Source organism: Somniosus microcephalus, chromosome 31, assembly GCF_052327205.1.
Source record: "Somniosus microcephalus isolate GS21.2 chromosome 31, FLI_Smic_1.0, whole genome shotgun sequence".
In the NCBI taxonomy this organism is placed as follows: Eukaryota; Metazoa; Chordata; class Chondrichthyes; order Squaliformes; family Somniosidae; genus Somniosus; species Somniosus microcephalus.
In genome coordinates, this window is record NC_141017.1 from 21,615,767 (window position 1) to 21,639,483 (window position 23,717).

The 23,717-nt window shown below is 49.2% G+C and overlaps 1 protein-coding gene across 1 annotated transcript in view; it reads right to left on the reverse strand.

Annotated features, from left to right (window-relative positions):
• Positions 1 to 23,717, reverse strand: part of LOC147097620 (adhesion G protein-coupled receptor E3-like) — a 103,500-nt gene that overhangs the window by 47,438 nt on the left and 32,345 nt on the right. Inside the window, exons 4-8 of the mRNA XM_085971422.1 lie at positions 23,054 to 23,200; positions 18,661 to 18,807; positions 16,823 to 16,969; positions 9,271 to 9,495; positions 4,239 to 4,358 (exon numbers count right to left, since the gene is read on the reverse strand). Of these exons, the coding sequence (XP_085827548.1) occupies positions 4,239 to 4,358; positions 9,271 to 9,495; positions 16,823 to 16,969; positions 18,661 to 18,807; positions 23,054 to 23,200 (786 nt within the window). The remainder of the gene's footprint in view (positions 1 to 4,238; positions 4,359 to 9,270; positions 9,496 to 16,822; positions 16,970 to 18,660; positions 18,808 to 23,053; positions 23,201 to 23,717) is intronic.

Genomic DNA, 23,717 nt, shown 5'->3' on the forward strand with positions numbered 1-23,717 from the left:
TCTGGAAAGCGTCTCTGTAGCTTAGCAACAGCTTCAGAGACGCTTCCAAGGTACGGGCCGAGTGTTTACAAGCTGTTGCTAAGCAACAGTGTTTGTTGTCAGATACGGAGATGAAAACCTCCGTATCCTTCAACATTAGCGCTGGTCTATCCGGAAGTTTTGAGAGATCGGCAGCAGCTCGGTCCCGTTGGTGCCGGATATCGCGAAGTTTCCTGTATTTGAGTAACAGTGTTGCGCTAAGCAGAAAGGTGCTTCAGTGGACACTAAGCAGCTGTATTAAAGTGCTGTATTTAAGTAAAAGCCACTAAGCAGAGGTGCTGTAGTGAGCAAAGCGTACTGTATTAAAGGTGTGTTGCACTAGTTAAAGGTGCTGTAGTTAAGTAAAGCCACTAAGCAAAAGAGTGCTGCAGTAAACGATAAGTGAACTGTGTTAAGGAAAAGTGCTGTACCAGGCATAGGTGTGTTGTATCGATTATTTTTAAGTTGTTTATTTCTTTTGTTTCAATAAATACTGGTCTGTTTTGCACCCGAACCACGAGTCATGTTTTTCTGTCTACATCGCCACTGAATAAGTCCAGCGGTCAGAACCAGGAATAGGGGAGCGCTTCGAAATCGCACGGGGGTCCCTGGAGCAGCTCAGAGGCTTCTGACTGGCCAGGGACAATAACCATAACCCCAACCCCGCTTGTTTAATTCCTACACCATCTACAAGATGCACTGCAGCAACTCGCCAAGGCTTCTTCGGCAGCACCTCCCAAACCCACGACCTCTTCCACCTAGAAGGACAAGAGCAGCAGGCACATGGGAACACCACCACCTCCAAGTGCCCCTCCAAGTCACACAACATCCTGACTTAGAAGTATATCGTCGATCCTTCATCGTCACTGGGTCAAAATCCTGGAACTCCCTCCCTAACAGCACAGTGGGAGCACCTTCACCACACGGACTGCAACGGTTCAAGAAGGCAGCTCACCACCACCTTCTCAAGGGCAATTAGGGTTGGGCAATAAATGCTGGCCTTGCCAGCGACCCCCAAATCCCATAAACAAATTTTTAAAAAGCCCCATTGACACTAGGAATCAGCCTCGTTGATCTTCTCTGATGTAGGACTTGAACTTAAGACTTTCTGACTCCGAGGTGAGAGTGAGTGCGACCCACTGAGTCATGACTGACACTCTAGTATTAACGAATTGATTGAATTTTTTGAGGAGGTAACAAGGACGGTCGATGAGGGTTGTGTGTTTGATGTAATGTATATGGATTTTAGCAAGGCTTTTGATAAGGTCCCACATGGCAGACTAGTCACGAAAGTAAAAGTCCATGGTATACAAGGCAAAGTGGCAATGCATTTGGGGAGGGCTAACAAGGCAAGGGAATACACAATAAATGGTAGGGCACTGATAAGTACAGAGGAACAGAGGGACCTTGGAGTGCATGTCCACAGATCCCTGAAGGTAGCAGGACAGGTAGATAAGGTGGTTAAGAAGGCATACGGGATACTTGCCTTTATTAGCTGAGGCATAGAATATAAGAGCAGGGAGGTTATGCTTGAACTGTATAAAATGCTAGTTAGGCCTCAGCTAGAATATTGCATGCAGTTCTGGTCACCACATTACAGGAAAGATGCGATTGCACTAGAGAGGGTACAGAGGAGATTCACCAGGATGTTGCCTGGACTGGGGAATTTTAGCTATGAGGAAAGATTGGATAGGTTGGGGTTATTTTCTTTGGAACAGAGGAGGCTGATGGGAGACCTAATTGAGGTGTATAAAATTATGAGGGGCCTAGATAGAGTGGATAGGAAGGAATTAATTCCCTTAGCAGAGAGGTCAATAACCAGGGGGCGATATTACGGAGGTGGAAGTAGGCAGTCTTTGTTATGCTGCGGATATGTGGTCAGAAGCTCATTTCAGGGTCAAATATGACACCAAGGTTGTGAACAGTGTGGTTTAGCCTCAGACTCAGGAGAGTCTTCAATGGGCCCTGCACCGCCCGAAGTTCCCGGGACCTAGGGACAGGAAGCACAGACAGGAGACACAGCGATGGTGGCTACTGTCAACAAGGGCAGACGTCGACGACGAAGTCCAACACCGCCTTCAGTGTGCCAGTGCAGCCTTCGGTCGCCTGAGGAAGAGAGTGTTTGAAGACCAGGACCTCAAACCCAGCACTAAGCTCATGGTCTACAGAGCAGCAGTGATACCCACCCTGCTGTATGCCTCAGAGACATGGACCATGTACAGCAGGCACCTCAAAGCACTGGAGAGGTACCACCAACGCTGCCTCCACAAGATGCTGCAAATCCATTGGCAGAATAGGCGCACCAACGTCAGTGTTCTCGCTCAGGCCAACATCCCCCAGCATCGAAGCTTTGACCACGCTCAATCAGCTCCGATGGACGGGTCACATTGACCGCATGCCCGATACGAGACTCCCAAAACAAACGCTGCACTCAGAGCTCCGGCACGGCAAGAGAGCTCCAGGTGGGCAGAGGAAACGCTTCAAGGACACTCTCAAAGCCTCCTTGAAAAAGTGTAACATCCCCACTGACACCTGGGAATCCCTGGCCCAAGACCGCACAAAGTGGAGGAGAAGCATCCGGAAGGCACTGAACACCTCGAGTCGCTTCGCCGGGAGCAAGCAGAAGCCAAGCGCAGGCAGCGCAAGGCACGCACGTCAACCCAAACACCCAACCCACCCACCCCTTCAACCACCGTCTGCCCCACCTGTGACAGAGACTGTAGGTCCCGCATTGGACTCATCAGTCACCTGAGAACTCATTTTTAATGTGGAAGCAAGTCATCTTCGGTTCTGAGGGACTGCCTAAGAAAAAGGAGAAGAAGGCTAAAAGCAATTGTCGCTTAGAGGGGAGGGAGAGGGATTGGGGCAGAGACATAGTTTAAACAGCAACTCCAACCATTTGCAGCCTTCATTCCCAGCCCTTCAGAAGGGCCGCCTAATTCTTCCGTCCCTCAACCCGATCTGATATTCAACCTCAGGAGACCTCGCGCCTGAACTCCAGGAGTTCAGAGGGAAAGCAGCGCCGCATCAGAAGGAGAATGCCTGAAGATACTCGGGTCGGGCCAGAAACCTCCCGGGGCTGGGAGGCACCGAAAGAGTCCGAGGATCCAGTGAAAGATGGAGCAAAACTGCAGGGGAACAGGGAGCGGAGATCTGAAGGTCACTGGCGGATCCCTGGGGTGATGTTCAGTGAGTTCAGGGAGATGGTATCAGAGGGAATGGAGCAGAGCAGGGAGAGTGGATCCCTGGGTTTCTTTTCTCTTGGACAAAGACGGCTGAGGGGTGGCCTAATAGAGGTCTATAAAATGATGAAAGGTTTTGATAGAGCGGATACAGAGAATGTTTCCACTTGTGGGGAGGAGCATAACTAGAGGCCATCAATATAAGATAGTCACCAAGAAATCCAATAGGGAATTCAGAAGAAGCTTCTTTACCCAAAGAGTGGTGAGAATGTGGAACTCGCTACCACAGGGAGTGGTTGAGGCAAATAGTATAGATGCATTTAAGGGGAAGCTAGATAAGCACATGAGGGAGAAGGGAATAGAGGGTTATGCTGATGGAGCTAGATGAGGAAAGACGGGAGGAGGCTCGAGTGGAGCATAAACGCTGGCATGGACTGGTTGGGTCGAATGGCCTGTTTCTGTGCCGTATATCCGATGTAATCCTATGTAAAATAAAATGAGGCGGTCACACAATTCTGACCATAATGCACCTCCAGGCCAATCAGCAGATATGAAGACCGCTGTCACTACTTCTCTCCGGGCAGTAGATTCATCCTAAAATGCCATTTTTATTTCTACGGTAATTCTACTTATTCTCCCCTCCACCCCCCTAACTCATTGCGTGGGAAGAGAGACGAGCAACTTGTTCCTGGGCCTCTGCCATTTCTGATCTGCAACAGCTGCTGGAAGACACAAGGACGAGGCTGGGGTAACTCTCCCTCCGATTCTGCCTCCCTCTCTGGGCCTGACTCCGACTGGTTCCCAAAGGCCACGGTGTCATGGTGGACCTCACACCTCACCATGTGGGGAATGATGGGCACAGGCCCCCCTCTATAGCCCCGCCTCTTGGAGCTCGAACACCACTTCCCACTGCAGGACCAGGGCTTCACGTCCTGAAGGGTTTGTGCTTCACTTCACTTCATTGAGAAGAAGGTGTAAACCTGCAGAGGTGTTTGCTGAGAGCAACTGAAGCAAAGCAGCGATAACCAGTGCATTTACCATTCGTGGTTCCTCCGGTGACTGTACGTCGATAAATATCCATCACATTGCCCTTCGCCTGTAAACTCACTCTATCGTTGACCGAACTGTTCTTCCCTTGAAAAACTCTTACTTCCAGATCTAAGAGCAAAAGAAAACAATCTCTGTAATGTGTCCTGCAGGAGTGAGATTTATTCACATTCTGCCGTCTTATTGTTTCAGTTCAACAGATGCAAATAGTACCAGGCTAAAAGGATGACTTAGCACAAAAGATAATCGGCAAAAGAACCAGAGGGGAGATGAGGAGAAATTTTCTTTATGCAGCGAGTTGTTGTGATCTGCAATGCGCTGCCTGAAATTGAAGAATTTCCAATCCCCAGCATCACCAACTCGCACATTGATGAGTACAAGACTCCAAAGCATCAAATGCAATTTCAGTTCAACAAGCCATCTAAACGTAGTGAGTCTTCCTCATTATTGCTCTTTGTCAGCTCTTCCATACTTTCTTCACCAATTCTCGCCTGAAAATAGTTGGGCCAGATTTCCAATGGCCCCATTCCCCCAGTGAGGCAGAGAGGGACCTAAGTGTACTCAAGCCTGAGATTCTGACCCGATTCCAAATGGCGGGGATTGGGGATAACCATCTTTATAGTCAGGGTGGGCCATCGGCATCTGTAAGGGCACTTGAGCTCCAATCCACCCTGGTAAGATGGAGTGAACCACAGCGGTATCTCCATAAGTCCTTCCCAAAGCCCATCCGAGGTCAGAAAAAACAGGGGTAAAAAGATTATTTCGCTCTGGGAAGGAGTTATTTGGTGGGACAAGAGAGCTGCTCAGTCTCCTCTGGGATCAATTATCTGCAGAGCATTTGGGGCCTTTCAAAAGGATCTCAGTGGGACTCATGGTAGTTCTCAGCCACTAGGCAGATGACTCCATCTTTGCCATTTGGCATGGGGTCAAAGCTTTTAGGAGCTTGAGCTCACTTAGGCCCAAATCCTATTGAAAACGGCTCTCTGTAAAATATGGGATGGAATCAGGTGGAACTGGATTCAGTCGCGATCCAGAAAACATTGGTGGGAGTTGTTTATAGGCCCCCAAACAGTAGTTGTAATGTAGGGCAGCGTATAAATCAGGAAATTAGAGGCGCATGTAACGAAGGTAATACAGTAATCATGGGGGACTTTAATCTACATATAGACTGTGAAAATCAAATTTGCAGTAATAGTGTGGAGGACAATTTCATGGAATGATTGCTAGATAGTTTTCTAGATCAGTATGTTGAGGAATCAACTAGGGAACAGGCTATTTTAGATCTAGTATTGTGCAACGAGAAAGGGTTAATTAATAAGCTTGTAGTAAAGGGGCCTTTAGCGAAGAGTGACCATAATATGATAGAATTTTATATCGAGTTTGAAAGTGATTTAGTTAAATCCAAAACTAGGATCTTAAATCTAAACAAAGCAAACTACGTAGGTATGAAGGGCGAGTTGGCTAAGGTAGATTGGGAAACTACATTAAAAGGTATGATGGTAGAGAAGCAATGGCTAACATTTAAAGAATGAATACATAATTTACAACAGATATACATTACTTTAAGGCACATAAACCCCACAAGAAAAGAGGTCCAACCGTGGCTAACAAGAGAAGTTAAAGATAGTATTAGATCAAAGGAAGAGGCTTATAATGTTGTCAAAAAGAGTAGTAAACCTGAGGATTGGGAGGATTTTAGAATTCAGCAAAGGAGGAGCAAGAAATTGATAAAGAAAGGGAAAATAGAATACGAGAGTAAATTAGCGAGAGACATAAAAACAGAATGTAAAAGCTTCTATAGGTATGTAAAAAGGAAAAGATTAGCAAAAGTAATTGTAGGTCCCTTACAGGCTGAGACAGGAGAAATTATAATCGGGAATAAGAAAATGGCAGAGAAATTTAACAAATACTTAGGGCTGGATTTTGATTCTGGAGGCATGTAGGAGGCGGGACTACAACTTTCGGGGCTGTAGTCCCGCCTCCAACAAGTTGTAGCCAAACCACGCGATTTTCACTTGATTGACCTTGTTGAGCCCACCCAGCGGGCTCAGCAGGCCAATTAAGGGCCACCCAGCAACAGGTGACGTCACTTTTGACAGATGAAATATCAGCGTTTGACAGCTCTTTGAAGCTGTCAAATACTGACAATCTGTACTCTAAGTTAATTCCTTCCTCTCAGGATGATTTAGAGATCTCTCCAGAAAGTTGAATGCTGCAACTTTTGACAGCTCGCGGCCATTCTGCTTTCTGTGCCAGTGAGATGAGGGACTCCCGAGACCTGAAGGAAGGCTGTAAAGGTAAGTAAAGGTAAGTAAAACTTCTTTAAACACTTTACACACACCAAACACACTTACCTCTGCACTCATGCACCCATCACTCACCTGAACACCGGACATCTCGAACCCTCCAAGCCCTTCAGCCCGACGGTCCGCCTCGCTAACTTGGCGTGGTTTGGAGCTGTCAGGAATCCCACACTTCAGCAATAAAAATAGGGATTAGGTTAAAAACTGCCTGTTAACTACCTGTTAACAGGCAGTTAATTGGCACTAATCCCCGTCCCGCCTCGGGGAAGCGGGTCCCAGCACAGGTCGGGTATCTGCCTCCTTTGAAACTGGCATGGAGGCGGGTTGGGGGCGGGATGGGTTCGTGCCCCCCGATTTCGCGATTTTAGCCCCCCAAACGCCTCCAATCCCGCCTCCATGGCTCAATGAAAATCCTGCCCTTAGTGTCTGTCTTCAAGGAAGAAGACACAAAAACTTCCCGGAAATATTGGACAACCAAGGGTCTAGCGAGAATGAGGAACAGAAAGAAATTAGTTTTAGTAAAAAAAATAGTACTGAAGAAATTGATGGGACCGAAAGCCAATAAATCCCGTGGGCCTCATGGCCTGCATCCTAGGTTTTTGAAAGAGGTGGCTATAGAGATAGTGGATGCATTGGTTGTCATTTTCCAAAATTCCATAGATTCTAGAACGGTTCCCGCGGATTGGAAGGTAGCAAATGTAACCCCACTATTTAAGAAAGGAGGGAGAGAGAAAACGGGGCACTACAGACCAGTTAGCCTGATATTAGTAATAGGGAAAATGTTAGCATCTATTATTAATGACGTGGTAACAGGGCACTTAGAAAATAATAATGGGATTGGGCAGAGTCAACACGGATTTATGAAAGGGAAATTGTGTTTGGCGAAACTGTTAGAGTTTTTTAAGGTTGTAACTCACAGAATAGATAAGGGAGAACCAGTGAATGTGGTGTATTTGGATTTTCAGAAGGCATTCGATAAGGTGCCACATAAGAGGTTATTAAACAAAATTAGGGCTCATGGGATTGGGGGTAATATACTAGCATGGATTGAGGATTGGTTAACGGACAGAAAACAGAGAGTAGGAATAAACAGGTCATTTTCAGGTTGGCAGGCTGTAACTAGTGGGGTACCGCAAGGATCAGTGCTTGGGCCTCAGCTATTCATAATCTATATCAATGATTTGGATGAGGGGACCAAATGTAATATATCCAAGTTTGCTGATGATACAAAGCTGGGTGGGAATGTAAGTTGTGAGAAGGATGCAAAGAAGCTTCAAGGGGATATAGACAAGCTAAGAGAGTGGGCAAGAACATGGCAAATGGAATATAATGTGGAGAAATGTGAAGTTATCCACTTTGGTAGGAAAAATAGAAAAGCAGAGTATTTTTTAAATGTTGAGCAATTGGGAAATGTTGGTGTTCAGAGGGACCTGGGTGTCCTTGTACACGAATCACTGAAAGTTAACATGCAGGTTCAGCAAGCAATTAGGAAAGCAAATGGTATGTTGGCCTTTATTACAAGAGGATCTGAGTATAAGAGTAAAGACGTCTTACTGCAATTATATAGGGCCTTGGTAAGACCACACCTGGAGTACTGTGTTCAGTTTTGGTCACCTTACCTAAGGAAGGATATACTTGCCATAGAGGGGGTGCAACGTTGGTTCACCAGACTGGTTCCTGGGATGGGGGGATTGTCCTATGAGGAGAGATTGAGTAGACGAGGCCTATATTCTCTAGAGTTTAGAAGAATGAGAGGTGATCTCATTGAAACATACAAAATTCTTGCAGGACTTGACAGGGTAGATGCAGGGAGGATGTTTCCCCTAGCTAGGGAGTCTAGAACCAGGGGTCACAGTCTCAGAATAAGGGGTCGGCCATTTAGGACTGAGATGAGGAGAAACCTCCTCACTCAGAGATTGGTGAATCTTTGGAATTCTCTACCCCAGAGGGCTGCGGAGGCTCAGTCGTTGAGTATATTCAAGACAGAGGTCGATAGATTTTTGGATATAACGGGAATCAAGGGATATGGGGATAGTGCAGGAAAGTGGAGCTGAGGTCGAAGATCAGCCATGATCTTATTGAATGGCGGAGCAGGCTCGAGGGGCCAAATGGCCTACTCCTGTTCCTATTTCTTATGCTCTTATTCTTCTTCTGCTAGAGTTCTACAGACACTGGTCACTCTCTGGTACCTTGCTGAAGTGGTCAATATTCGTGTGTGGGCCTTCACAACAAGTGTCAGCAGTCTACAGAGGGGGAAACCGGACTGGGTTTCTGCTGGAAGTGCCTGTGTTTAGATCTCTGGTGAGGACAGGAACGGGCTCCTCTGTAGTTCCCCAATGCTCCTTTACCGCCGTTAGTCGTGAGTGCAACGCCCTTGGTACAATCCACCTGAGAACAGCTCACTCAGGTCAGACCGGGCAAGAAACCTGGTCTTCATGGCTCAGCTTTACACTGGTTCACTCAGTGAGCCACCAGGAGAGCCAACGCTTCTGTTAAATAAACCTGAAGGGCCTTGTGTGTGAAACGTTTTGGATTCAGTATTGCAAGTATCTGATTTCTTGACTAAAATGATCTAATTATATCTCAGGGATTATAGAATCACTGAATATTTTAGGACAGATTCTACATTCTGGGTGTTATGTAGAAGGTCAGTGCAGGTTATTCCTCACACAGCTGCCTCAAGAAAACCCATCATATAAAATATCTTATTTTGAACTCACCGATATTTTCAGCTGGTCTCGTTCTCGGTATGTGACCCGAAGAATCCAGGCCGACAGCAATCGCAGCGTTTTCCATGGACTGCAGGAATGTGGAAGCTGAAAGGAGCCGCTCTTCCCTTTCCATGTTGTCCCAGAGGGAGTCATTCCCGAGAAGATCATTTGTGGCTGAAATGATTTTCTGTGGAGGACAAACCATTTCACTTCCATCCCAGTGAACATGGATAACTTTTAATGGTTGTCATAGTTCCTTTGGTAGCTCTACACGTTTACCCAATGAATAGCAGTCGTGGCTCAGTGGGCAGCACTCTCACCTCTGAGTCAGAAGGTTGAGGGCTCAAGCCCACGTCAGAGACTTGAGCACAAAATCTAGACTGACGCTCCTAGGGCTTTTTACAATGGAGTGGAGAGGTTTGAGGAGGTGACCTGATAGTGGACTTCAAGGTTATAATCGGGTAAATAGTGATAGATGGTTTCTGATTGGCTCTATTCTTTCCTGGGTCCATAGGGTGATATTGGGCATGAGCCTCGTGCCACCGGAGCGAACATCACTCCCGGTGCTCCCATTCGCCCCGTCCCGGGAGGAGGGCAGCATTAGAACAAAACCAGTCAACTTCCAATGAGTAATGATAATTTCATTGATGGGACAGACAATGTCCTGTGGCGTCAACCGGTCACAGAAGGCTTGGACCCAATCACTGGGCACCACATGAGCTCACTCCAAGGTCACCTGGGTACACACTTGGGAATTCCAGTGATCGGCAACATCACAACGAGAGGGCACACACTTCAGGCAGTCTCGGGAAGATGAAGTTAATAAAAAAGCTGGAGAATGTGGAGTTCTCTGCCACCAACTCAAACAGAGCCCATTAGCACTTTGAAAGGGAATGAAGAGCAATGTTCCCTGTAAGTTGGGCTTTGTTCTGCGCGGCCTGTTTCTTTTAGTGTGCGGTCCCTTTAAATATCAGCACATGCCCGGTGTTTACAATGGTACTGGAATTTTTTGAGGATGTAACTGGTAAAATAGATAAGGGAGAACCAGTGGATGTGGTGTATTTGGACTTTCAGAAGGCTTTTGATAAGGTCCCGCATAAGAGATTAGCATGTAAAGTTAAGGCACATGGGATTGGGGGCAAGATATTGACTTGGATAGACAACTGGTTGGCAGACAGAAAGCAAAGAGTTGGAATAAACGGGTCTTTTTCCGAGTGGCAGGCAGTGACTAGTGGGGTATCGCAGGGATCGGTCCTTGGACCCAGCTATTTACAATATATATTAATGATCTAGACAAGGGAACTAGATGTAATATCTCCAAATTTGCAGACGACACAAAGCTGGGTGGGCGTGTGTGCGGTGAGGAGGATGCCGAGATACTCCAGGATGATTTGGACAGGTTGGGTGATTGGGCAAAAGTATGGCAGATGCAATATAATGTGGATAAATGTGAGGTTATCCACTTTGGTGGCAAAAACAGGAAGGCAGATTATTATCTGAATGGCAATAGATTGGAAGAAGCAGAAGTGCAACGAGACCTGGGTGTCCTTGTGCACCAGTCGCTGAAGGTAAGCATGCAGGTGCAGCAGGTGGTTAAGAAAGCAAATGGTATGTTGGCCTTCGTAGCGAGAGGGTTTGAGTACAGGAACAAGGATGTCTTGCTGCAGTTGTACAGGGCCTTGGTGAGACCACATCTTGAGTATTGTGTGCAGCTTTGGTCGCCTTATCTGAGGAAGGATGTTCTTGCCATAGAAGGAGTTCAGCGAAGATTCACCAGGCTGATATCTGGGATGGCAGGAATGACGTATGAGGAGAGATTGGGACGATTGGGCTTGTACTCGCTGGAGTTTAGAAGAATGAGAGGGGATCTCATTGAAACTTATAAAATTCTGACAGGACTGGACAGACTAGATGCAGGAAGGATGTTCCCGATGGTCGGGGAGTCCAGAACCAGGGGTCACAGTCTAAGGATAAGGGGTAGGCCATTTAGGACAGAAATGAGGAGGAATTTCTTCACCCAGAGAGTGGTGAACCTGTGGAATTCTCTACCACAGAAGGCAGTAGAAGCCAATTCATTAAATATATTCAAGAAGGAGTTGGATATTTCTTAAGGCTAAAGGGATCCAGGGGTATGTGGAGAAAGCAGGAACAGGGTACTGAATTTGGATGATCAGCCATGATCGCATTGAATGGCTGAGCAGGCTCGAGGGGCCGAATGGCCTACTCCTGCTCCTATCTTCTATGTTTCTATGTTTCTATGGGGAGGCCGGTGCGCGGCCTGGGCGGGACCTTTCCCATTGTCGTGTGACCATGTGGCTGTGCAGCTTAAAGAGGGAACATTGATTAATACATATTTGAAGAGGAGGAATATTAACGGCTGTGGCGAGCGGGCAGAACATTAGGTGCAGACAAGCTTGCTCCTGTGGAGAAAAGCAGGTCTTGCTGCATGTGGGCATGGACTGCTTCATTATCTGAAGAGTTGCGAATGGCACTGAACACTGTGCAGTCATCAGTGAACATCCCCACTTCTGACCTTATGATGGAGGGAAGGTCATTGATGAAGCAGCTGAAGGTGGACACTGCCCTTAGGAACTCCTGCAGCGATGTCCTGGGACAGTGATGATTGGCCTCCAACCACCACCACCATCTTCCTTTGTGCTAGGTATGACTCCAGCCGGTGGAGAGTGTTCCCCCCCAATTCCCATTGACTTCAGTTTTACTAGGGCTCCTTGATGCCACACTAGGTCAAAATGCTGCCTTGATGTCAAGGGCAGTCACTCTCACCTCACTTCTGGAATTCAGCTCTTTTGTCCATGTTTGGACCAAGGCTGTAATGAGGCCGGGAGCCGAATGAATTTCACCACTTGTGGTACAATGGAGAATGTGTCACTACTAACCGGCAAAGGGAGAGGTCCACTCTGATTCTCAAAACATTCATTGATCATTGAGCAAAACTGTGAGAAGAAGAAAAATAAGGCATCAAAATCTTCAGAGCAAGAGAGTTAACTTCAGTTCACTTGGAAACACCCCTCTCACGAAATCTTCAGAGGTCGGTACATGGATACATAAATTACGCATGTACATATAGATCACGCATATACCACACACGTACATACAGTGTTACATAGATCCCACATGTATGACACAAATATGTAGATCATCTAGATGCACGGATTACATAAACACACACTGATACACCACGACCAGCTTGCATCTATATAGCGTCTTTAAGGTAGTAACACATCCCGTGGCGATTCACAGGAGCGATATCAGACAACATTTGACACCAAGCCATGTAAAAAGATAATAGGACAAGTGACCAAAAGCTTGGTCATAGAGGTAGGGTTTTAGGAGTGACTTAAAGGAGGAGAGAGAGGTCGAGAGGCGGAGAGCTTTAGGGAGGGAATTCCAGAGCTTAGGGCCCAGGCAGCTGAAGGCACGGCCGGCAATGCTGGAGCAAAGGCAATCGGGGATGCGCAGAGATCTCGGAGGGTTGGAGGGTTGGAGAAGGTTATTAAATCTCCTCTTAGCCTGCTCGGTGCTGGTGGAAATAGTCCCGGTATCTAAAGCGTCGCCTCATAACCAAAGCTTCGCATCATGGTAAATACCTGCCCCGCCTCTGTTAAATTGTTCGAGCTGCATTGCCCCGTGTTGATCCTGTTCCAATCTGTGAAGTCAGGAAGACATTTAAGATGTAATTAAAATGTTAAAAAAGCAAATCAGACTTCTGCCCAAACATCTACACGGGAGTTGTGAGATTTATCTCAACATTGAGTCATGTCCCAGCCTGGGTGACTCAGTGCAATGTCTGAGCAAAGCTAGGTGTCAGCTGTGGCTCAGTGGTTAGTACTCTCGCCTCTCAGTCAGAAGGTTGTGGGTTTCAGTCCAACTCCAGGGACTCGAGCACAAAAATCTACCCTGACACTCCAGTGCAGTGCTGAGGGAGTGCTGCACTGTCAGAGGGGCAGTACTGAGGGAGTGCTGCACTGTCGGAGGGGCAGTACTGAGGGAGTGCTGCACTGTCAGAGGGCCAGTACTGAGGGAGCGCTGCACTGTCGGAGGGCCAGTACTGAGGGACTGCTGCACTGTCAGAGGGGCAGTACTGAGGGAGTGCTGCATTGTCGGAGGGGCAGTACTGAGGGACTTCTGCACTGTCAGAGGGGCAGTACTGAGGGAGCGCTGCATTGTCGGAGGGGCAGTGCTGGGGGAGTGCTGCACGGTCAGAGGCGCAGTACTGAGAGAGTGCTGCACTGCCAGGGGGGCAGTACTGAGGGAGCGCTGCATTGTCGGAGGGGCAGTGCTGAGGGAGTGCTGCACTGTCAGAGGGGCAGTACTGAGGGAGCGCTGCATTGTCGGAGGGGCAGTGCTGAGGGAGTGCTGCACTGTCAGAGGGGCAGTACTGAGGGAGCGCTGCACTGTCAGAGGGGCAGTACTGAGGGAGCGCTGGCACTGTCGGAGGGGCAGTGCTGAGGGAGTGCTGCACTGTCAGAGGGGCAGTACTGAGGGAATGCTGCACTGTCAGGGGGCAGTACTGAGGGAGCGCCGCACTGTCGGAGGGGCAGTACTCAGGGAATGCAGCACTGTTGGAGGGGCAGTACTGAGGGAGCGTTGCACTGTCAGAGGGGCAGTACTGAGGGAGCGCTGCACTGTTGGAGGGGCAGTACTGAGGGAGCGCTGCACTGTTGGAGGGGCAGTACTGAGGGAACTCTGCACTGTAGGAGGGGCAATACTGAGGGAGTGCTGCACTGTCAGAAGGGCAGTACTGAGGGAGTGCTGCACTGTCGGAGGGCCAGTACTGCGGGAGTGCTGCACTGTCGGAGGGGCAGTACTGAGGGAGCGCTGCACTGTCAGAGGACCAGTACTGAGGGAGTGCTGCACTGTCAGAGGGGCAGTATTGAGGGAGTGCTGCACTGTCGGAGGGGCAGTACTGAGGGAGTGCTGCAGTGTCGGAGGGGCAGTACTGAGGGAGCGCTGCACTGTCAGAGGGGCAGTACTGAGGGAGCGCTGCACTGTTGGAGGGCCTGTACTGACGGAGCGTTGCACTGTCGGAGGGGCAGTACTGAGGGAGTGCTGCACTGTCAGAGCGGCAGTACTGAGGGTGTGCTGCACTGTCAGAGGGGCAGTACTAAGGGAGCGCTGCACTGTAGGAGGGGCAGTACTGAGGGAGTGCTGCACTGTCGGAAGGGCAGTACTGAGGGAGTGCTGCATTGTCGGAGGGGCAGTACTGAGGGAGTGCTGCACTGTCAGAGGGGCAGTACTGAGGGAGCGCTGCACTGTCGGAGGGCCAGTACTGAGGGACTGCTGCACTGTCAGAGGGGCAGTACTGAGGGAGTGCTGCATTGTCGGAGGGGCAGTACTGAGGGACTTCTGCACTGTCAGAGGGGCAGTACTGAGGGAGCGCTGCATTGTTGGAGGGGCAGTGCTGGGGGAGTGCTGCACGGTCAGAGGCGCAGTACTGAGAGAGTGCTGCACTGCCAGAGGGGCAGTACTGAGGGAGCGCTGCATTGTCGGAGGGGCAGTGCTGAGGGAGTGCTGCACTGTCAGAGGGGCAGTACTGAGGGAGCACTGTATTGTCGGAGGGGCAGTGCTGAGGGAGTGCTGCACTGTCAGAGGGGCAGTACTGAGGGAGCGCTGCACTGTCAGAGGGGCAGTACTGAGGGAGCGCTGGCACTGTCGGAGGGGCAGTGCTGAGGGAGTGCTGCACTGTCAGAGGGGCAGTACTGAGGGAATGCTGCACTGTCAGGGGGCAGTACTGAGGGAGCGCCGCACTGTCGGAGGGGCAGTACTCAGGGAATGCAGCACTGTCGGAGGGGCAGTACTGAGGGAGCGTTGCACTGTCAGAGGGGCAGTACTGAGGGAGCGCTGCACTGTTGGAGGGGCAGTACTGAGGGAGCGCTGCACTGTCGGAGGGGCAGTACTGAGGGAGCGCTGCACTGTCAGAGGACCAGTACTGAGGGAGTGCTGCACTGTCAGAGGGGCAGTACTGAGGGAGTGCTGCATTGTCGGAGGGGCAGTACTGAGGGAGTGCTGCAGTGTCGGAGGGGCAGTACTGAGGGAACTCTGCACTGTAGGAGGGGCAATACTGAGGGAGTGCTGCACTGTCAGAAGGGCAGTACTGAGGGAGTGCTGCACTGTCGGAGGGCCAGTACTGCGGGAGTGCTGCACTGTCGGAGGGGCAGTACTGAGGGAGCGCTGCACTGTCAGAGGACCAGTACTGAGGGAGTGCTGCACTGTCAGAGGGGCAGTATTGAGGGAGTGCTACACTGTCGGAGGGGCAGTACTGAGGGAGTGCTGCAGTGTCGGAGGGGCAGTACTGAGGGAGCGCTGCACTGTCGGAGGGGCAGTACTGAGGGAGCGCTGCACTGTTGGAGGGCCTGTACTGACGGAGCATTGCACTGTCGGAGGGGCAGTACTGAGGGAGTGCTGCACTGTCAGAGCGGCAGTACTGAGGGAGTGCTGCACTGTCAGAGGTGCAGTACTAAGGGAGCGCTGCACTGTAGGAGGGGCAGTACTGAGGGAGTGCTGCACTGTCGGAAGGGCAGTACTGAGGGAGTACTGCACTGTCGGAGGGCCAGTACTGAGGGAGCGCTGCACTGTCGGAGGGGCAGTACTGAGGGAGCGCTGCACTGTCGGAGGGCCTGTACTGAGGGAGCGTTGCACTGTCGGAGGGGCAGTACTGAGGGAGTGCTGCACTGTCAGAGCGGCAGTACTGATGGAGTGCTGCACTGTCAGAGGGGCAGCACTGAGGGAGCGCTGCACTGTAGGAGGGGCAGTACTGAGGGAGTGCTGCACTGTCGGAAGGGCAGTACTGAGGGAGTGCTGCATTGTCGGAGGGCCAGTACTGAGGGAGCGCTGCACTGTCGGAGGGGCAGTACTGAGGGAGCACTGCACTGTCGGAGGGCCTGTACTGAGGGAGCGTTGCACTGTCGGAGGGGCAGTACTGAGGGAGCGCTGCACTGTCGGAGGGGCGGTACTGAGGGAGTGCTGCACTGTCGGAGGACCAGTACTAAGGGAGCACTGCACTGTCGGGCGGCCAGTATTGAGGGAGCGCTGCACTGTCAGAGGGGCAGTACAGAGGGAGCGCTGCACTGTCAGAGGGGCAGTACTGAGGGAGTGTTGCATTGTCGGAGGGCCAGTACTGAGGGAGCGCTGCACTGTCGGAGGGGCAGTACTGAGGGAGCACTGCACTGTCGGAGGGCCTGTACTGAGGGAGCGTTGCACTGTCGGAGGGGCAGTACTGAGGGAGCGCTGCACTGTCGGAGGGGCGGTACTGAGGGAGTGCTGCACTGTCGGAGAACCAGTACTAAGGGAGCACTGCACTGTCGGGCGGCCAGTATTGAGGGAGCGCTGCACTGTCAGAGGGGCAGTACAGAGGGAGCGCTGCACTGTCAGAGGGGCAGTACTGAGGGAGTGTTGCACTGTCAGAGGTGCAGTCTTTCAGATGAGATGTTAAACCGAGGCCACGTCTGCTCTCTCAGGTGGACGTAGAAGATGCCACAGCACTATTTCGAAGATTGAAATCAAACCTTGTGGTTGGTTTGGTGAAGCAGAAAATCTTTACCTTGGCAAACAATCCTTGTCGTATCAGTGAAGTTCTTCCCTCCAGTACTGGAGACAAATCCTCTGTCACAGGTACAGTAGAAAGATCCAGGTGTGTTGGTACATGTTGCATGAAAGCCGCAGGGGTCGGACCCACACTGACCGATCTCTGTAAGTAAGAAACAAACGTGACTTGAAACTGGAAACGCTCACAAACTGCAGCATTTCGATCCTGCACACAGTGTTTCTGAGTGTGTTCAATGTGTTTCACTGCGTTCACTGGCATTGGCGCAAAATCCAACAATTATGTCATAGAGGCACAGAAGGAGGCCAATCGGCCCATCGAGTCCGTTCCGGCTCTCTGTAGAGCAATCCAGTCAGTCCCATTCCCCCGCTCTATCCCCGTAGCCCTGCAAGTTTATTTCCCCAAGTGCCTATCCCCTTGAAAACTTTGAGTGTCTCTGCTTCCACCGCTTCCTTCAGCGGTGAATGTGAGAATGAATGGCATCATTTCGAGGCTGCTACTGCCCCATTAATGCCAGGCAAAAGTTGAAATCATGACTTTCCTTCCCTGCCTTCTTTCCTTCCTCCTCCCCTCCCTCTTTCATTTCCACCCCCATTCCTTTCCTTCCCTCCCTCTTTCCTTCACTTCCCTCCTCCTTTCCGTTTCTTCCCTGCCTCCTTCCTTTCCTTCCCTCCTTCAAGCATTGTTGTTGCGAGGTGTCTTTAATGTATTGGCCTGGACTTGGCTCCACTGTTCCTCATGATAATGTGATATGCGCCTTGGGTGATGCTCTGAATCTCTCACTCTGAGTTGCTGCTACCAGCATGCAACAGCCCTGTAATGGCTCGTTATTCACCCCTGTGTTATGGAGCTCAAAACATTCTCTCTCACCGCAACCCAAGTTTGGAAGCCCAGATGTATAATTGACTTGGGCTGGAGTGGAGGGAATAGTTAAAGGTGCACATTCCCTACTATTCCACAGACTTGATCATAATCTAGGCTGTCACTCCCAGTGCAGTACTGAGGGAGCGCTGCACTTTCAGAGGGGCAATACTGAGGGAGCGCTGCACTGTAAGAGGGCAGGACTGAGGGAGCACCGCACTGTTGGAGGGGCAGTACAGAGGGAGCACTGCACTGTTGGCGAGGCAGTACTGAGGGAGCACTGCACTGTCAGAGGGGCAGTACTGAGGGAGCACTGCACTGTCGGAGGGGCAGTACTGAGGGAGCACGGCATTGTCGGAGGGGCAGTACAGAGGGAGCACTGCACTGTTGGTGAGGCAGTACTGAGGGAGCACTGCACTGTTGGAGGGGCAGTACTGAGTGAGTGCTGCACTATCGGAGGGCCAGTACTGAAGGAGCGCTGCACTGTTGGAGGGGCAGTACTGATAGAGCACTGCAGTGTCAGAGGGGCTTTACTGAGGGAGTTCTGCACTGTTGAGGGGCATTACTGAGGGACTGTCGCACTGTCGGAGTAGCAGTACTGAGGGAGTGCTGCACTGTCAGAGGTGCAATATGAGACGTTAAACCAAGGCCCTGTCTGCTCTCTCAGGTGGAGGTAGAAGATGCCATGACACTATTTTGAAGAAGAGCAAAGGAGTTCTCCTCAGTGTCCTGACAATATTTATCCCTCGATCAACATCTAAAAGCATTATCTGATCATTATCACATTGCTGTTTGTGGGAGCTTGCTGTGGGCAAATTGGCTGTCGCGTTTCCCACATTAAAATAGCGACTACACTTCAAAAAGTACTTCATTGGCTGTAAAGCGCTTTGGGATGTGCTGAGGTTGTGAAATGCGCTTTATACAATTCTTTCTTTATGTGTTTCCTTACGAAGGAGAATAAAGTCTTTCTTTACCTTGGCACTGAGTTACTGTTTTATCGGTAAAGGTAGATTCTCCGGTGCTTGACTGAAATCCACTATTACAGGTGCAGTAGAAACTTCCGAATTTGTTGGTGCATGTTGCATTCGAGCCACAAGAGTCTGTCTCACACTCGTTAATATCTGGAATAAAAAACAATCTTATAATCTCCCTGAACGCCTTCGTGTACTGATCATCTCTCAGTCTGGCTCTAACTTCTGCCTGAAGTGGGGTTCCTGCGACATTTACCTCCCTGTGTCATGGCTCAATTTCTGGAGAAGTGAAACTCAGAGAACATCCAAACCATTCAGCATCATACAGCAAGTGACGTGCTGGGAGGAGATACCAACAACATGGGCAGTAGGTCCTGTCTGGGCCAATGTTTCTCCCCTCCTGAAGGCAATGACTCCCATTGGGGGCTCTCCAACCTCTCATCCAAGTGTCTGTTCCTCCTGGGTGAGGCTAGGCAGTGAGAGTCAACAGATTGTGGGGGGAGGCATCACTGGTGGGTGTGAAGCCAGATTGTCCACCCATTCACTCTGAATGCGAAGAAAATCTAATCGTTAAGTCTTTCTGAGGTACCAGAAAATTCATAATCTATCATTTTTTCTGCTAACAATGACTGATGAGTTCTCTTATCCCTTGGGTTCATGTCTTCTAATGACCTTCTATATTCTTCAAACTAACAAGTTCCATTTCAGTTTTCTCCCAGTGTGATTGGTACTTTTCTACGTAGGTCAATTGATCACAGAATCATAGAATGTTCCAGCACAGAAGGAGGCCATTTGGCCCATCGTGCCTGTGCCGGCTCTTTGAAAGAGCTCTCCAATTAGTCCCACTAACCCCGCTCTTTCCCTATTTTTCCTTTGATTGATAGGGCATTTTTTTTTTTAATTATCACTCATCATCCAGCATTCCCCTAGCAATCTATTCAATCCTTTGTGTGTGCTCTGCACACTGTGCCACTTTGTGCATTTACTGAAAGACAGGTGAATGTTTTGGATGTAGCTCCTGTAGCAGAATAGTCTTTTCCTTGGCACTGAGTCTTTGTTTTATCATTATCTTTAAATATAGATTTCCCAGTGTTTGAGACAAATCCGTTGCCACAGGCGCAGTTGAAAGACCCGGCTATGTTGATGCATCTTGCATTAGGGCCGCATGGGTTTGACTGACACTCGTTGATATCTGGAATGAAAAAGATACTTACAATTTGCCCTGAGCACTTCACCCTACTGACCACCTCTCAGTCCAGCTCTCGCTTCTGAATCTCAGGGAGCTTAACACCATCCAGCACCGTAGCGGTGATGGGAGGAGATACCAACAACATGGAGAATGGATCCTCTTCATGCCAATTTTTTTCTCCTCTTCCTTCCCCAAAGACACTGTCTGCCCCGAGTACCCCAACCAACTGACAATCCGTCATGTGTGAGCTTAGCCAGTGAGTGTCAACAGGCTATTTGACTATGGGGTTGTAGGAGGCCAGAGGCCAATCCTGTCCTCACGCAGCATCCACACGCTGGTACTGTCTAGTAGGGGTCGCTAGAGAGGCATCAGAAGTGCAGAACATGGCTGATGTTCCCTCCCTGTCTCAGGGTTATTGAGGCTAATTGCAGTGTCCCTACTGCTACCCTGACTGAGATCAACCAACTCAGCACAGACCAGGAATAAAACCTGGGACTTGACAGCAGGTTCATACAGTGTAAGACAGTCCCACTAGTGAGCATAATATTGAACACAGAGGTATATAACTTGTGCTGGTTCACACATTGTTCTGATGTCACCACGGGTTATGAAGATTAATGAATTGCTTTCAGTTGGAATGGTTTAGCGGGACAGATAAGGGTCTAAAGGCCACTTAGATTATTAGAAGCAAATCTGTTAACTGTGAAATCGCCCTGAAAAATCAGTATTTCTCAACATGAATTACGTGCACCATTGGGTGCCAGGAGTGTTTTCATTGTGTTATATTACTCCTTAACCCCTTGGTTTCTCCCTTTCTCCTGCAATCTGTAGACTGTGAAAGTCATACCGAGCACTGCATGATCACTACTACCCCGTCACCGCATCGTCTTTCCAACTCCCATCAACCTCAGCATGTCCTGCACTGTGGAGCTTCATCTGGGTTTGTCAATCAGCACAAATATTCCTTTTCCATGGAATTGAATTTATTTTAAATTAATTTTTCCTCCCATTTCCTCAACCTCTGGAAATTTTAGCCTTTCAAAATCATCCAGAGATTAGAAACGACGCTTATAGATATTAACACGCTAACACTTCATATGTTTCCGTGACATTCTTTGGTCCATCATTTTCGTGGGTTAATGCCTACATTAAAATGCCAGACAGAGGAACGTCATCTGAAAATGTTAAGCATTGGTTCTCTAATTTCATGCCCTAGATATTCCTAGGCTTTAAGCTCATAACTAGACCTTCGTACTCCAGGGATTTGGCTTGATGGACCATATTTACATCCCATTCTCCATCTGATGAAGTTTTGGTGTCCATACTTAAGAAAGGACATACTTGCTCTCGAGTCAGTACAAAGAAGGTTCACTCGGTTAATCCCGGGGATGAGGGGATGGACATATGAGGAGAGGTTGAGTAGATTGGGACTCTACTCATTGGAGTTCAGAAGAATGAGAGGCGATCTTATTGAAACATATAAGATTGTGAAGGGGTTGGATCGGGTGGATGCGGGGAGGATGTTCCCGATGATGGGTGAAACTAGAACTAGGGGGCATAGTCTCAGAATAAGGGGCTGCTCTTTCAAAACTGAGATGAGGAGGAACTACTTCACTCAGAGGGTGGTAGGTCCATGGAATATGCTGCCCCAAAAAGCTGTAGAAGCTACATCATTACATAAATTTAAAACAGAAATAGACAGTTTCCTAGAAGTAAAGGGAATTAAGGGTTACGGGGAGCAGGCAGGAATTTGGACATGAGTCTAGGTTCGGATCGGTCATGGCCCTGTGGGTAGCGGAGCGGGCCCAGGGGCCGTGTAGCCTGATCCTGCTCCTATTTCGTGTGTCTAATTCTGTTAGATTCAGGAGATAGTTCTGTGATAGTGGATTGGCGGTTAGGATCAGATCAGCCATGATCTTATTGAATGGCGGAGCAGGCTCGAGGGGCCGATTGGCCTACTCCTGCTCCTATTTCTTATGTTCTTATGATAGTTGATCAGACTCTCTGGGTACCACATCCCCAATTGATGATCCAGGGCTCTAATTCCTCATTTGATTCTCTGATGCCTGAGTAACACACCTTATTCTGTTTGTACTAAGTATGACTTTGGTGCACCTTCCCATATTCCACCTGTTGGTAGGACAACCAAGCAGCAATGGGGAACTTTGTGAGCTGGATCATCAGAGCGACATTGGTAGCACGGATGATAGGAGCCAGGAAAGAGCAAAACAGGAGAAACACAAATCATGCTTGACTAATCTACTGGACTTTTTTGAGGATGTAACTGGTAGAATAGATAAGGGAGAACCAGTGGATGTGGTGTATTTGGACTTTCAGAAGGCTTTCGATAAGGTCCCGCATAAGAGATTAGCGTGCAAAGTTAAAGCACACAGGATTGGGGGTAAGGTACTGTCTTGGATAGAGAACTGGTTGGCAGACAGGAAGCAAAGAGTTGGAATAAACGGCTCTTTTTCCGAGTGGCAGGCAGTGACTAGTGGGGTGCCACAGGGATCGGTGCTAGGACCCCAGTTATTCACAATATATATTAATGATCTAGACGAGGGAACTAGATGTAATATCTTCGGAGGGGCAGTACTGAGGGAGCACTGCACTGTCAGAGGGGCTTTACTGAGGGAGTGCTGCACTGTTGAGGGGCATTACTGAGGGAGTGCTGCACTGTCGAAGTAGCAGTACTGAGGGAGTGCTGCACTGTCGGAGGGGCAGTACTGAGGGACTGCTGCAGTGTCGGAGTAGCAGTACTGAGGGAGTGCTGCACTGTCGGAGGGGCAGTACTGAGGGACTGCTGCACTGTCGGAGTAGCAGTACTGAGGGAGTGCTGCACTGTCAGAGGTGCTATCTTTCAGATGAGACGTTAAACCAAGGCCCCGTCTGCTCTCTCAGGTGGAGGTAGAAGATGCCATGACACTATTTTGAAGAAGAGCAAAGGAGTTCTCCTCAGTGTCCTGACAATATTTATCCCTCGATCAACATCTAAAAACATTACCTGATCATTATCACATTGCTGTTTGTGGGAGCTTGCTGTGCGCAAATTGGCTGTCGCATTTCCCACATTACAATAGCGACTACACTTCAAAAGTACTTCATTGGCTGTAAAACGCTTTGGGATGTGCTGAGGTTGCAAAATGCGCTTTATACAATTCTTTCTTTATGTGCTTACTTACGAAGGAGAATAAAGTCTTTCTTTACCTTGGCACTGAGTTATTGTTTTATCGGTAAAGGTAGATTCTCCGGTGCTTGACTGAAATCCGCTATTACAGGTGCAGTAGAAATCTCCCTCTGTGTTGGTGCATGTTGCATTCGAGCCACAAGAGTCTGCCTCACACTCGTCAATTTCTGGAATAAAAAACAATCTTATAATCTCCCTGAACGCCTTCATGTACTGATCATCTCTCAGTCTGGCTATGGCTTCTGCCTGAAGTGGGGTTCCTGCGACATTTATCTCCCTGTGTCATGGCTCAATTTCTGGAGAAGTCAAACTCAGAGAACATCCAAACCATTCAGCACCATACAGCAAGTGACGTGCTGGGAGGAGATACCAACAACATGGGCAGTAGGTGTTGCGTATGTACCTTTAAGGGAAGAACTGATTTTATACTGCAGTACCGGCAGTAACCACCCCTGTATAAAAGGCCCTAGCAGGCTTCTGTATTTCAGTCTGATGTTACCCTCTGTTAGACCTCATTCTCAGCATTGCTGGCTGTGCAGCAGCACACAAGGAGAAGGAGCAGCCAGACCAGGAGAGTGGAGAGTGGAAAGTGGTGGTCTCCTGACCAGGGAGAGGAGGAGAAGGAGAACGCCAGACCACCACTACCGCTATCACAACAACAACTACTGGGGTGCCTGGAGAGAG